Source organism: Procambarus clarkii, chromosome 42 (assembly GCF_040958095.1).
Source record: "Procambarus clarkii isolate CNS0578487 chromosome 42, FALCON_Pclarkii_2.0, whole genome shotgun sequence".
Classification (NCBI taxonomy): domain Eukaryota; kingdom Metazoa; phylum Arthropoda; class Malacostraca; order Decapoda; family Cambaridae; genus Procambarus; species Procambarus clarkii.
In genome coordinates, this window is record NC_091191.1 from 10,172,600 (window position 1) to 10,188,900 (window position 16,301).

Below are 16,301 nucleotides of genomic sequence, written 5' to 3' on the forward strand. Positions count from 1 at the left end.
ATATGGTCAAAAGAATTGCAACCTGGAGTCCTACTGAACCCACTAGGATCCCTGAGGCTTGAAGCCGAATTAGGGTTTCACGCAATTCCTCTATGCATTTGGGCTCTGTTCGTCCCCTAAACGTAGTATAGAGCTCTTGAAGCTCTATAAGCTATAATAGAGCTCTTGTTCCTCGTCTTACGGGATATTCATGCCCGTGCCACCTCTTGGGTGGCTTGATCTTCATCGATCAATCTACATGCTGTATAGAGCTCTGGCTCCTCTACGTGTTATATAGAGTGCTCTTGCGGTTCTACACGTTATATAGAGCTCTTGCTCTTTTGCACGCTACATTATCTCAGGTGGACGAGGAGATGAAAGTCTGTGTTGCTGATATAAATGACTTTGCAAAGAGTGAAGAGAGGCCTTGGTCTTGCTCTCTCTCTCTTGCTCTATATCGCTCTCTTGCTCTATATCGCTCTCTTGCTCTATATCGCTCTCTTGCTCTCTCTCGCTCTCTTGCTCTATATCGCTCTCTTACTCTCTCTCGCTTTCTTGCGCGCTCTCTCTGTCTGTCTGTCTGTCTGTCTGTCTGTCTGTCTCTCTGTCTCTCTCTCTGTCTCTCTTTCTGTCTGTCTGTCTGTCTGTCTCTGTCTGTCTGTCTGTCTGTCTGTCTGTCTGTCTGTCTCTCTCTGTCTGTCTGTCTGTCTCTCTCTGTCTGTCTGTCTCTCTCTGTCTTCCCTCTCCCTCTCCGTCTCTTCGCCGCTTTCTGCATTAATTTGTCAACATGTGGTTGTCTCCTCACCTTTCGCAAGTTAACCACCCTAAAGTTTCTAATGTAAATTTCTTGCATAATCTCATTTCACACAGAAATTAAATTTCTTTTCAGTCTTTTTTTTCCCCTGCTTCAAGTCGGGCTTTCTTGCTGTCAATGCCCAAGCCCAATTTTATGCCCTATTTAATTTGAATTAGACAAAATGGGGGTTTGCCAATTTTTTTTTGGCTTGGCGAGTCATCGCTACACAAGTGACGACGAAAAATTGGACTTTGAGATAGAGTTTTGTGGTGTATTGATAGGGACGAGATTTTTTTTGTGAGGGATGTGGTTATTTGTCATATGTGATTTATTTGTTATTTGTGAAGGATGTGTAGTACACTGGTCGTGTAGTACACTGGACTTGTAGTACACTGGACTTGTAGTACACTGGGCGTGTAGTATACTGGACTTGTAGTACACTGGACTTGTAGTACACTGGACTTGTTGTACACTGGACTTGTAGTACACTGGACTTGTAGTACACTGGACTTGTAGTACACTGGGCGTGTAGTATACTGGACTTGTAGTACACTGGACTTGTAGTACACTGGACTTGTTGTACACTGGACTTGTAGTACACTGGACTTGTAGTACACTGGACTTGTAGTACACTGGACTTGTAGTACACTGGACTTGTAGTACACTGGACTTGTAGTACACTGGACTTGTAGTACACTGGACTTGTAGTACACTGGACTTGTTGTACACTGGACTTGTAGTACACTGGACTTGTAGTACACTGGACTTGTAGTACACTGGACTTGTAGTACACTGGACTTGTAGTACACTGGACTTGTAGTACACTGGACGTAATAAAACGTGGATGAAGTAATAATAAAAAATAATAAAATGTTTATTCAGGTAAGGTACATACATACAAGAGATTTTGCATAAATTGATAGATTTATAGATAGAGCTAATACATACAATGCCTAAAGCCACTATTACGCAAAGCGTTTCGGGCAGGGGGTTGGTTGATTAATGGTTGCTTCCTGGGGGGTGGAGGCCTGGTCGAGAACCGGGCCGCGGGGACACTAAGCCCCCGAAATCATCTCAAGATAACCTCAAGATAGTGACTTTGTTTGTGAACGACGTGGGATAGAGAGGGAGGCGTGGGGAGCATTCAAGTTGTGAGCAACAAGGTTTCTTGCAAACCACGACAGCAAAAAACTATAAGGAGATGGTGGAAAACCTCATCAAGACATATAAATGCCTGAGATGCAACACGTCACTCAAGATGCATTGGTTGCAGCTGGAGTTCCTTCCACCCAACTGCGGAGAGTGCAAGCGATTTCACCAAAATATTTCATCCACGGAGAATCAAAGCACACAGAATTGAGCAATGCTTGAAGACTGCCGCTCGACACTGACGAGAGGTTAATCTCTTGAAGCCACAACCCAAAGAACGTGGACTCTGATTAACGACTGAACTACGAACTACTTCGTAGTGAGGGATCCATAACGAAGGGTAGTTGACCCTTTTTGGTGAAGTATTTTGGTGACCCTTATTTGGTGAAGTAACCAGGAACGCATGGAACAAAAATCCATTCCATTATTGGAAATCAGTTATGTACTCCATATCTCTGTACGCTACAGACTACACTGTACTCTGTGAAAAATCGAAACTTTTAACTCTTGTATCTTTGAAACAATAGCTAATCAGAGGCTTTAATTATAACATTTGACTTCAGCACGTCAAAATGCATGATAAACATCGTTCATATCGGAAGCAAACAACTGTTGACAAATTGTTGAGCAGTGAATAGTGGTTGTGGTGGTTGTTGTGGTGGTGGTGGTGGTGGTGGTAGTGACACGTTGGTCGGATGGTGGTAGTCATGGTAACGAAACAGATGAGATGACTCGCCTGTGACAGGTGTCACTTAAAGAGAATAGGTGTAACAGATCCGCACAGAACACACACACACATCTGTACTGTATGAATCTGTACATCAGTTATTGACGGTTGAGAGGCGGGACCAAAGAGCCAGAGCTCAACCACCGCAAACACAACTAGGTGAGCACTAGGTGAGCACACACACACACACACACACACACACACACACACACACACACACACACACACACATCCTAGTACCGAGCTAACAAGTTGTTGAGTACCATTTCCTGATTAATCAAACACCTGTCCGTCCCTTCAACAACACCTGTCCGTCCCTTCAACAACACCTGTCCGTCCCTTCAACAACACCTGTCCGTCCCTTCAACAACACCTGTCCGTCCCTTCAACAACACCTGCCCGTCTCTTCAACAACACCTGTCCGTCCCTTCAACAACACCTGTCCGTCCCTTCAACAACACCTGTCCGTCCCTTCAACAACACCTGCCCGTCTCTTCAACAACACCTGTCCGTCCCTTCAACAACACCTGTCCGTCCCTTCAACAACACCTGTCCGTCCCTTCAACAACACCTGCCCGTCTCTTCAACAACACCTGTCCGTCCCTTCAACAACACCTGTCCGTCCCTTCAACAACACCTGTCCGTCCCTTCAACAACACCTGCCCGTCTCTTCAACAACACCTGTCCGTCCCTTCAACAACACCTGTCCGTCCCTTCAACAACACCTGTCCGTCCCTTCAACAACACCTGCCCGTCTCTTCAACAACACCTGTCCGTCCCTTCAACAACACCTGTCCGTCCCTTCAACAACACCTGCCCGTCTCTTCAACAACACCTGTCCGTCCCTTCAACAACACCTGTCCGTCTCTTCAACAACACCTGTCCGTCCCTTCAACAACACCTGTCCGTCCCTTCAACAACACCTGTCCGTCCCTTCAACAACACCTGTCCGTCCCTTCAACAACACCTGTCCGTCCCTTCAACAACACCTGCCCGTCCCTTCAGCAACACCTGCCCGTCTCTTCAACAACACCTGTCCGTCCCTTCAACAACACCTGTCCGTCCCTTCAACAACACCTGCCCGTCCCTTCAACAACACCTGTCCGTCCCTTCAACAACACCTGTCCGTCCCTTCAACAACACCTGTCCGTCCCTTCAACAACACCTGTCCGTCCCTTCAACAACACCTGCCCGTCCCTTCAGCAACACCTGCCCGTCTCTTCAACAACACCTGTCCGTCCCTTCAACAACACCTGTCCGTCCCTTCAACAACACCTGCCCGTCCCTTCAACAACACCTGTCCGTCCCTTCAACAACACCTGTCCGTCCCTTCAACAACACCTGTCCGTCCCTTCAACAACACCTGTCCGTCCCTTCAACAACACCTGCCCGTCCCTTCAGCAACACCTGCCCGTCTCTTCAACAACACCTGTCCGTCCCTTCAACAACACCTGTCCGTCCCTTCAACAACACCTGCCCGTCCCTTCAACAACACCTGTCCGTCCCTTCAACAACACCTGTCCGTCCCTTCAACAACACCTGTCCGTCCCTTCAACAACACCTGCCCGTCCCTTCAGCAACACCTGCCCGTCTCTTCAACAACACCTGTCCGTCCCTTCAACAACACCTGCCCGTCCCTTCAACAACACCTGTCCGTCCCTTCAACAACACCTGTCCGTCCCTTCAACAACACCTGTCCGTCCCTTCAACAACACCTGTCCGTCCCTTCAACAACACCTGTCCGTCCCTTCAACAACACCTGTCCGTCCCTTCAACAACACCTGTCCGTCCCTTCAACAACACCTGCCCGTCCCTTCAACAACACCTGTCCGTCCCTTCAACAACACCTGTCCGTCCCTTCAACAACACCTGTCCGTCCCTTCAACAACACCTGTCCGTCCCTTCAACAACACCTGTCCGTCCCTTCAACAACACCTGTCCGTCTCTTCAACAACACGTGAACATAGGTTTCGAAACAAACAGAAACTTGGAAATGTATACAATTAAGTTAGGAAATATTATGCGGGCTATTAAATTGTACCAGACAGATGGGGAGCAAGGTACCAAAAGCAGGAGAATAATTGAATTAAAAGAGCATAGTGGTTTTTAAAAGTAATAGGGGAGTGAGATATTGGTTTATACCCCCTAAAGATAAGGGTAGAGCCCGATAGGGTAAGGGAAGGTGTAATGTGCTGTGACCAAATCTTTGTGGAGGCCGAAGTTTTACACGCAAAGTAATATCTAGAGACTTGATTATTGAGAGCAGCTGTAGAGGATTTGAATGACACGAGAGTAGGATCTGAGGGCTTTAATGGATGGCCACTTTGAGTTCTTCCATAGTGCTAGCGTTCAGAGCTGATTTGTGCAGCGGTGACTATATGGTTTACAAGCGCGAACGAGTCAAATACCTTACCAATTATGAAACTGTCTAATTTATATAGTCCTGGGCGAGTGTTAGTGGCCCTCTTCAGGTAAATCAGGTAAAAGAAAACAAAATCTTTAGTTGTCAACTTTACAGTGGCGCCACGTACGTGGCGGGAGAAAGAAGCATCGTTCAGCAGGGTGGTTCATAGATGAGTTCGAACTTTGGGGGTGTGTTCCAATTATCCCACGAGCCCCCCCCCCTCTCTCTCTCTCTCTCTGGGCCACTCTAAGCAACAGTCTGTTGGACCAAATTGTCACAAGTCAAGCCTGGCCCCAGGTCGGGCTTGTGGAATAGAAGAATTCCCAGAACCCTCTCCAGGTAACTTCTCCTTCCTACCCGCTCCCTAAAACAATATGATCCACACTTTATATCGCCACAGCAGCCTGGAGGAGCCAAGGGGGCCCTTCCTGTCCGGTGCGTACACAGGAGAACAAAGACTCCTTAAGTAACGTCCTCTGAAGGGTGAGGGGGAAGGGCCAAGGTGCTTACCCTTCGCCTCTTAATTTAATTATTCTCCGCCAGGGTCGCTCAAAAGTGGAAAGATCAACCCTCGCGACCTCCCCCTCTACGGCGCTGTTCAGTTCGTGGCGTCAAGGGATGGAATTGGCGATGATAAGAGGGTCGGTGTTTCCGCTGTGGAGCGGCGACGTGGATGCTGTAGCGTCTTAAAGATTATTCTTCTGGATTAGACTTTATTTCATCGATATATCTTGAAGCTTTTGCTGCAAGCTCCGCTTTTAAGTTTGCAATATCAGAAGCTTTGCTAACTGATATGTTTTGTTTGTTGTGGTATTTTCGAGTGTTCTATGATATATCGACAATGTACAAAGGCACGGGAGGGACATAGGATAACAAGAGAGCATCGAGTCCAGTAGACCTGTGGTGGGGGGACATTAGTCTTCAAATGAAGATCTCCAACAGGGAAAGTGACGACAACTTTATTGAAAGTTTCCTGTAATACTGTACCTTATTAGCGGGCGGGTAGGACGCAAGTCCTTCAACCAACTACATGTTGTATTTACATAAAAGCATATTTTGTTCCCTCAACAAAATCGCTACAACATCACTTTTTTTCAATAAATGGAACGTACTAAAGAAAACAATCACAACATATCAATGTAAATACTCTTAATACATCAACAATTTACGGCCAGTTTGCACGATCAAAATCTATATGTATGAACATCAACTTCAAGCAACTAAATTGCTATGCAAATGTACCATCTACTTATATTAGATGGTACATTTAGAAATGTACCATCTACTTATATTAGATGGTACATTTAGAAATGTACCATCTACTTATATTAGATGGTACATTTAGAAATGTACCATCTACTTATATATTTTTATGGATGAGAAACACAACATATACCAACTGATAATCTTTCAGGTTCAAAGTGCATCTCTCTAAATACATAAACAATTAATTTCTAACAAAAGAAGAACACCTAACCTAACAAACCCTGGACCTAGCTTTACACAGTCTATATATATATATATATATATATATATATATATATATATATATATATATATATATATATATATATATATATATATATACAACTTTAGAACACTTTCCCACCAGGAGACTCGAACCCTAGCCAGCACAGAAGCCTTCCAGCAACTGGCATAACAGGTACGCCTTAACCCTCTTCACATCATCCTCCCGCATCTTGCTCTCCTTATATATATATATATATATATATATATATATATATATATATATATATATATATATATATATATATATATATATATATATGGTTACATTTGTTGTCTTTGGTGTGAGAACACGCAAATAAAGGGACATATACGTTCACCTTTTCTCATATTGTTTCTTGAGTAACGTATCTCTTTCCCCTACTCCCACACTATCTTGAGTGACAGATGTCTGCTGTCTGCCCCACACTAGCTTGAGTGACAGGTGTCTGCTCCTTCCCCCCCCCCCACACACACTGATATGAGTGAGTGAGTGACAGATGTCTGCTGCCTCTCCCACACTATCTCGAGTGACAGATGTCTGCTCCTTCCCCACCCCCCCCCACACACACTGATATGAGTGAGTGAGTGACAGATGTCTGCTGCCTCTCCCACACTATCTCGAGTGACAGATGTCTGCTCCTTCCCCCCCCCCCCCACACACACACACTGATATGAGTGAGTGAGTGACAGATGTCTGTTGCCTCTCCCACACTATCTCGAGTGACAGGTGTCTGCTGTCTGCCCCACAGGACAACCTGCTGCTGTACCACCACGCGCGGCTCATGGCGGAGAAGGGTCGGGGCTCCGAGCGGGAGTACCTGGTGGGACTCATGTTCTCTAAGTTCGACACCAACAACAATGGCGCCCTCGACAAAGATGAACTCGTGCAGGTAAGCAACGTCTCTCTTATTTCTCTTCTTCCTTATTTATCTTTCGTTTCTCTTCTCCCTCGTCAGTGTCTCAGGATTGTATTGTTGACAGGTGTATGGCTGTAGCCTCTTAAGGCGCTACAGCTGTAGCTGACGTCAGAGTATATAGTGTCAGGCAGTGATGCTCTCAGCTGTTTGCAATACGCCCCTATGGAAGAGGGAACAGCTGATTCAGACTCCCGGATAAGCAACAAGATGTGAGATAGAGGATGGTGAAAAGGTAGAGGAGGAGGAAGGGGAAGAAACAGCAGAAGCAGGAGAGCGAAGTGGGGGAGGGAAAAAGCAATAAAGGGAGGAGGAGGGGGAGACACAGTAGGAGAAGCAAGAGGATCGAGAGGCAGGATCAGGAGGAAAAGCAGGGAAGTGAAGAGGAGGACAAGAAGTATGAAACAGGAAGCACAACAATCCCAGAGGAGTGTTCCCGGGACGAGCTGCCAAGGTCATGTTTGTCATGCTAATTCCTTTCTCACAACAGACCACAGCTAAACCATCGCTGTGCTTGGCTCCCTGGCACTGTGCTTGGCTCTGGCGCTGTGCTTGGGCCCTGGCGCTGTGCTTGGCGCTGTGCTTGGCTCCCTGGCACTGTGCTTGGCTCTGGCGCTGTGCTTGGCTCCCTGGCACTGTGCTTGGCCCCTGGCGCTGTGCTTGGCCCCCTGGCGCTGTGCTTGGCCCCCTGGCGCTGTGCTTGGCCCCCTGGCACTGTGCTTGGCCCCTGGCACTGTGCTTGGCCCCTGGCACTGTGCTTGGCCCCCTGGCGCTGTGCTTGGCCCCCTGGCGCTGTGCTTGGCCCCCTGGCACTGTGCTTGGCCCCTGGCACTGTGCTTGGCCCCTGGCACTGTGCTTGGCCCCCCTGGCACTGTGCTTGGCCCCTGGCACTGTGCTTGGCCCCTGGCACTGTGCTTGGCCCTTGGCGCTGTGCTTGACTCTCGCACTGTGGCACTGACTACCCTCCCCCTTCCCCCCCCCCCCCCTCCTCCTCCCGCATCTTGCTGTTCCAAAAAGATTCTTCTTCTCTGTTGCGCAGAACTCTCCTTACTAATGGGACAAGTTCAAGTTCAAGTTCAAGTATGTTTATTGAGACAAGAAAAAATACATCTCAAAGGGATAGAGTAGCTTAGGCTATTTCTACCCCCCAAAAATGGAACACCGGAAGCGCAATTCGCTTTCTTTCCAATGCATCAAATGTATATATTTTTATTTTTTTAGAATTCTCAAGTTTAGGCTTTTTTGTCACTTTTTTACTGTTTATGAATCAAGGGCGACAGACCTTCTGGTATTATTTTCGTGATTAAACTGTTTTGAAATATTTGAATTTGATGATTTGATTAACCGGGAGCCGGTCGGCCGAGCAGACAGCACACTGGACTTGTGATCCTGTGGTCCCGGGTTCGATCCTGGGCGCCAGAGAGAAACAATGGGGCAGAGTTTCCTTCACCCTATGCCCCCTGTTACCTAGCAGTAAAGTAGGTACCTGGGTGTTAGTCAGCTGTCACGGGCTGCTTCCTGGAGGGTGGAGGCCTGGTCGAGGACCGGGCCGCGGGGGACACTAAAAAGCCCCGAAATCATCTCAAGATAACCTCAAGATAGCTTAAAAAAAATTAGTTGATACACAGTACGTTATCAACGTTATCAAATTACGATAACCATCATTCACTTAAGGATTCCGATCCTTTACGAGACATTGTATCATTATTCCACAGTTTGGGGACTTAGTGTCATCATTCTTTAGCTTGTGGCATAGTATCATTCTTTAGCTTGTGGCATAGTATCATTCTTTAGCTTGTGGCATAGTATCATTCTTTAGCTTGTGGCATAGTATCATTCTTTAGCTTGTGGCATAGTATCATTCTTTAGCTTGTGGCATAGTATCATTCTTTAGCTTGTGGCATAGTATCATTCTTCAGCTTGAGTGGGAGGGTCAGATCATCTGCATCATCCACTTAATCATCTCATTCCATTCAGTCCATTGGCCTTGATTAATGAAGCACTCGAGAGATCAATTTTTTACGGGCGCTTGGCCTAAAACTCTGGAGTCTTGCATTAGCTTTCTTAGGAACTGTTTGGAGGAGGAGCGGTGAAGCTCTCTGTGTTTGGAGGAGGAGCGGTGAAGCTCTCTGTGTTTGGAGGAGGAGCGGTGAAGCTCTCTGTGTTTGGAGGAGGAGCGGTGAAGCTCTCTGTGTTTGGAGGAGGAGCGGTGAATCTCTCTGTGTTTGGAGGAGGAGCGGTGAAGCTCTCTGTGTTTGGAGGAGGAGCGGTGAAGCTCTCTCTGCAATTGGGCTAATTGCTGAGACCCTCACAGAAGGCACTTGACGCGAAATACCTGCACCCCCCCCCCCCCCTGAATCCCCCGCCAGAAGACCTGGGCTCACCCTGCATCTTGCTTGAAGACGAGGTTTAAATAGAGCGCAAAGCTGCATTATGCCCAGTGTGTGGTATGGGCATGGTGTGGTCATACTAGAAGACATGAGCCTGGCGCGTATTTTGTCGGTAAAAATGAAGACGAGAAATCTTAAAATCCTTTTAAGCAAATCTTATTGCTTAAAAGAGGAAAGCAACCTGGTATGGTTGTTGCAAAACGTCATGGGTGGTAGTAACCTTGTGTGTGGTTGCAGAGGGTTGCAGGGAATGGTGGTAGGTAGTAGTTATATACGTCTTACATGTGTTGTAGGAGGGAGAGTATTAACCCCAGGGTGTGGTTGTAGGAGGGAGTATTAACCCCAGGGTGTCGTTGTAGGAGAGAGAGTATTAACCCCAGGGTGTCGTTGTAGGAGAGAGTATTAACCCCAGGGTGTGGTTGTAGGAGAGAGAGTATTAACCCCAGGGTGTGGTTGTAGGAGGGAGAGTATTAACCCCAGGGTGTGGTTGTAGGAGGGAGGGTATTAACCCCAAGGTGTGGTTGTAGGAAGGAGGGTATTAACCCCAGGGTGTGGTTGTAGGAGAGAGTATTAACCCCAGGGTGTGGTTGTAGGAGGGAGAGTATTAACCCCAGGGTGTGGTTGTAGGAGAGAGTATTAACCCCAGGGTGTGGTTGTAGGAGAGAGTATTAACCCCAGGGTGTGGTTGTAGGAGAGAGTATTAACCCCAGGGTGTGGTTGTAGGAGAGAGTATTAACCCCAGGGTGTGGTTGTAGGAGAGAGTATTAACCCCAGGGTGTGGTTGTAGGAGAGAGTATTAATCCCAGGGTGTGGTTGTAGGAGAGAGTATTAACCCCAGGGTGTCGTTTCAGGTGTCGCAAGTGGAGGAGGTGAACCGCCTGGCGGAGGACTGCTCGCTGGTCGACATGCTTCGCTACGACGACTCCAACACCGACGGTCACCTCAATCTTAACGAGTTCTATACCGCCTTCAGTAAGTTGTACAGTAAGTTATCGCGCCTCCCGCTTCCCGTTACCACCCTCTCCCTCTCACCTTATACTGAGCAGCAAGCATGATGTCAGCTCACCTACTGCCGCTCGCAATGGTTAGTAGACGCTAACGATGATGGTTAGTTAGAGCCCCTAACTACGGTTAGTATGGTGCTGACGAGTGGTTAGTGAATGAGCCAAGTTAAGCGAAATGGATGCCCCTCATGTCTCTGAAATTCTTCGTGGAATATCAGGAGATTCAGGATAAGTTTCACAATGCTTGATAAAATCATGTATATTAAAAGTCCAGGCGAACTTATATAAAATCATATATTAAAGTCATGTATTATAATAGTCTAGGTGAATGGAATCATATATAATAGTTATAACCACGTGACTAGCAGTAGCCTAAACCAATGGCCGCCATGCCTCGAAGTCTGTCCCCCTGGACGGCCCAACTTCGATGCAGCTACAACAGCTTCGAAGAGCAACATTGGCTGGGATTATAGTCTCCTCGTGACTCTTCAGGTGTAATCTTACACTCCCCTGCACACTTGAGTACCAGACAAAGACGCTTCATGTGGTCCACAATGGCTCTTGTTGATAGATCCTGAGGCGGAGCATCCGATCCTTTCTCTTGGTGGAATATTTTAGTATTTTATATATTTCACTTCCATTGGGAAAAAAGTTATTCTTAGCTAAATTGTCTAGTGATTCACATTCCGAAAAATCCATTTCAGGGAAGAATTCACTGCAGGAAGGTTAGGTTAGGTTAGGTTAGGTTAGGTTAGGAATGGGAGTAGATCAGTGAGCAATTAAGGGATAATATTTTGAAATTTGCAGTAGTCGGTAGACCTATGTAGCCTCATGCATGTGTTTTGTTAAGCCTGTACCTAGCATGCCTTTCCCCCCTCCCCCCTCCCCAGCCTCCCCCCTGCTTCCCCCGCCTATACCCTAGCATGAGTCGCTCATACCGCTCGTTGTCAACAATTACTCTTGTAGCGATCCACGGAGCACTTGTGGCCACTTAAGAGATCTGTGTCTCTATCGTGGGTATTTTCCATGTCGTTAACAATCCCCCGAAGCGCTTAATTCGAGCTCATCCTCAAGGTTAGAGTTGTTGTGGTTGACCTTGAAGCGCTCAGGAGCTCTTGGTATTTAGTATGTACCAACGAGGCTGCCGTGATGGACCTTTACGGGCTATTCATGCCCGTGCCACCTCTTGGGTGGCTTAATCTTTTATCAATCGTGATGGACCGCGACGAGGCACAGATTGCGCAAGTGAACACGTTAGTGCTTTGTGAAGCATATGCACAGATGCAGTCTTGGAAATTTGTGAAGACTTTTGTTACTTATTCACTCTAAATAAATAAATAAATAAATAAATAAATGTTTATTCAGGTAAAGTACATACATACAAGAGGTTTTACAAAAATTGATAGATTTATAGATAGAGCTAGTACATACAATGCCTAAAGCCACTATTACGCAAAGCGTTTCGGGCAGTATATTTTTTTCAAAATTGATATTGGATAAGTTTTTGAAGTAATGAAATCAAATTTCCAAGAATGTAGAGCGTAGCGACTGTCAAAGGTGACATTTTCCCATTACTAAACATTTTGTGGGTACAATGTTGGTACAATACTTTGTGGGTATAATGTTGGTACAATACCTTGTGGGTACAATAGGCAGCCAGACAGAGCTGAGGTCATACTGAGCTGCCCCGACAACTCTTACTCCACGAGGCGAAGCTGATAAGAGAACCTTACGTCAGGATCCACAGAGCACTTAGGTCTAAACTTACGATATCTGTACCTTTTACCTCAATCATGGCGGCTTTGTATTTAATAAATCCAGAGTTTATGAGCTCTGAAGCCCTTAGATTGAGGACGACATCTTCGCAAACTCCTCAAGCTGGCCAGGTTCGAGACACAGATCTCATAGCTGGATTGGAAAGTGGATCACGTAACTGCTCTGTGAATCTTTGCCCGTGTCACTATCTCTCGTACCGATTGACTTCGAAGACTGTCACCTTTGAGGGTCGTACTCTTGAAGGAGTGGCTGAGGGAGACGATCCAAGCTCGTCCCAGCCTCGGTCTCAACACCTCTACTAACGGTTTATATATATATATATATATATATATATATATATATATATATATATATATATATATATATATATATATATATATATATATATATATATATATATAATATAAAGTTACAACTCTATATGTAATGTATTTTTTTGTGTGTATGATTTATGAGCCCTCGCATCGCTACTACTTTCAATATTCGGCAAATTTGGTGGGTCAGTTAATTTCAGAAAATGGTGCGTTGGGAAGCGGGGCTGACCTCGTAACTCTGAAGCTGCTCGTAAACTCTGAAGCTGCTCGTAAACTCTGAAGCTGCTCGTAAACTCTGAAGCTGCTGGTAAACTCTGAAGCTGCTCGTAAACTCTGAAGCTGCTCGTAATTATGGTGTATTAAATTTGTGGGTGTACCGTTATTAAGATCAGTGATGGATCTTTTAATGTTAATACACTTGTGAAGGAATTGGCATTGACGAAATGATTAGGTGGGGGGGGGGGGTTTAATTGGTTGTTGCGTCGTGACGAGGTGTTCACGTTTCCGATAAAGAGCCAGAGTACAAGAGAGTACTCGAGGGGGGGGGGGGCTGTGGGCAGCAAGTAACTTAGTTGTTACTTAACAATGGACAGTAACTTGGATAGTATTTTTTTTTAAGATGGATAGCAACTTAGAAGAGCTTATGTCGTTAGAAACTAAGACGACATTCTTTCATTGCAACAATGACATATGCATCTGTCTTAACTTTTGTAGATTGTTCGTAGGTTATTGCACTCGATATTTAAGTCAAGAACCTTCTGTGTAATCAATCTTGGGCTGTAGAAGTGAATCATGCTCATAGCTCAGCACTTCTGATTGATATATATAACAGGGGGAGAGTAAGAATAATTTACCTTTATTTACCTGATGGCCACACGCTTTAGTGGCCTAGATGAGGGGACAGGAAGCAGGCGGCTTGCAAAAAGATCCACCCAGTGTTCCTGAGGATTCTTTTTTTCTTAGAATTCTAAACTGAAGCAATGTTTTGGCATTACAAGAATACACAGCAAAGTATTCTTGAAGAACAGAAAAACACATTCTTGAATATGGACATATATATATAGCCACGATAATCTGTCAGAATAAAACACAGTGTGTTACGGGTCTATCATAACAATGCATGTATAAGCAGTGCATTATTGTATCTATTGGTTCAAAAGCATCATTACACACGAAGACGAATAGAACCAACGAGCAGGTAACTCACAGGTGCATTGATCTTAATCATTCTACGTATATATATTCCCGCCTCTCTTCCAGAGTCATCCACCACCGCTTCTAGTGGTGTTTCCAGCAGCGTGTCTGTGTCGTGTTGACTTCGTGAGCTAGTGACCTGTTTTGTCCAGCCCTTAGGAAGTGTCCATAAGTGATGTGTGCTGACCTGAGGAAGTGTCCAGTGACGTGTGTGGAGCTGAGGAAGTGTCCACTGACGTGTGTGGAGCTCAGGAAGTGTCCAGTGATGTGTGTGGACCTGAGAAAGTGTCCAGTGTCGTGTGTGGAGCTGAGGAAGTGTCCAGTGACGTGTGTGGAGCTCAGGAAGTGTCCAGTGCCGTGTGTGGAGCTGAGGAAGTGTCCAGTGATGTGTGTGGACCTGAGGAAGTGTCCAGAGACGTGTGTGGACCTGAGGAAGTGTCCAGAGACGTGTGTGGAGCTGAGGAAGTGTCCAGAGACGTGTGTGTGGACCTCGCCCGAACTTGAAGAGGTTGCCAAGAGCTCCTTCCAGTCAGCATCTAATTATCACAGTGGATTATTGCTTCCATGATTAATTGCATTAGTCTCCAAGCAAGTTCCATAATGTGTGTGTCGTCTATTGAAAGGTCAGAAGTCAACACGTTTATTGTATATAATTACAGCCTCCACCACGATCTGCGTCGCCCTGCGCCATGGAGCACAGTTGGCAACGGCTGTCCAGCTTGCCTCTATGCAGTTGCTATGGTTGCCTTGGTTAGACTGGCAGTAGCTGGACGGGTGACCTCATCCTTGCGTCACTGCATTACAATGGTCAACAGCCACGAAGATTGAGGAGAAGGACTCGGACGAAGAATGGGACTTTTCACAATAGCGTCATAATTATGGTGCTTCCGGAAAAGTTCAAACTGCTCCAATTTGTACGCAAGTTTGGACTCTTGGGGGAACGAACGGTCTCGATAGGTTAGCAGTTTTAGTTATTGCGTTTCTGGTTATGACGCACATCACTTTAAATTTTCCATTTGTCGAAGCGTGTGAACGGGTTGAACTCTGAGGCCTTCTGTGATGCTGCCATCTTCTGTGGTTCCACTGTTCCCTGTGGTCCCACCTATCTTCTTTGATCCCTCACCATCTTATGTGATCAAGACATAATCTCCGCCGAGTGAAGACAAGGATGGCAAAAGGGATGCAGCTTCCCTGGCAAACGCAGGAGATGAATTACAAGACGACACGCAGTGCAGTGATGTAAATAACACAATCTCTTGGGGGAAAATGAGGAGTCATCTCTCCGTGGTGGATATGAGGGCAATACAGATAATCTTTCCTGAAAGTAGTATGAGCGAATTTCGGAATACGCTAAGCTGGGCATAGCATCAAAGAAGGCCAGATTCTTCCACACTAAAAACATACCTCAGTCTCATTTCAAGAACACGTAACATCAAAGACAAACATTTTTGTCGACCTGAAAGAACTGTGTAACGTCTGCGATATCCAAGCTCTTTAAAGTCAACATTCACAATACAAAGACAGACAAATGTAAGAACTTAGTCATGATCATTCCAGTGCATACTCCGTAAATTTCAAGATATTACATAACTCGAAGGGCACAATATGGAGTGCTTTGAACCACCAAAGAATAGATTATTCAAAGGGGGTTTATTAAATGAACTTCGCCGAAGAATATAGCAAATCAGTGCTTCAATAAATTGAACCTCCCCCCCCCCCTCGTTATGTGAGTGCCCAGGCTGTGTAAGGAAGACCTTGTGCTGATAAAGACAGCGGAATTGAAAACCCTGTATGGGTCAGCGGTCCACCTCCTGGAGGGGTTATCCTGTGTGGATAATTGTGGGTATCTAGAATGTTGTGCAAGAGGGGGAGGGGGGGGAGAGTTTATTTTTCGCTGGCATGGGCACATTCACTGTTCAGTAGTGTTCTTTGTTGAAAAAGTGGGTAGTGGTGCTTGGTACAACATAACCAGTCCTGAACTGGATCACGCTCGACCTCCGTCGCTACAGCCCTCAGCCCTCTATGAGCGCAAGCACGGGACGCCTGGGCAGGCAAAGGTTGAAGACTCCCCATGGCTGTCCAGGAATCTTCAACCTTCGCCATCCCATGTTAAACAAAATCCAACACTTTTTTTTATCTTTAGTA

General features: G+C 46.0%; 1 protein-coding gene across 10 annotated transcripts in view; it reads left to right on the forward strand.

Annotated features, from left to right (window-relative positions):
• The window catches only part of LOC123770268 (follistatin-related protein 5), a 427,322-nt gene that overhangs the window by 379,456 nt on the left and 31,565 nt on the right, over positions 1-16,301 (forward strand). For 8 of the 10 annotated variants that reach the window (XM_045761955.2, XM_045761957.2, XM_069339889.1 and 5 more), the window contains 2 exons: positions 7,314-7,454; positions 10,720-10,852. In XM_045761955.2, the coding sequence (XP_045617911.2) occupies positions 7,314-7,454; positions 10,720-10,852 (274 nt within the window). The remainder of the gene's footprint in view (positions 1-7,313; positions 7,455-10,719; positions 10,853-16,301) is intronic. The other 2 variants (XM_045761956.2, XM_045761959.2) reach the window with 1 other exon arrangement.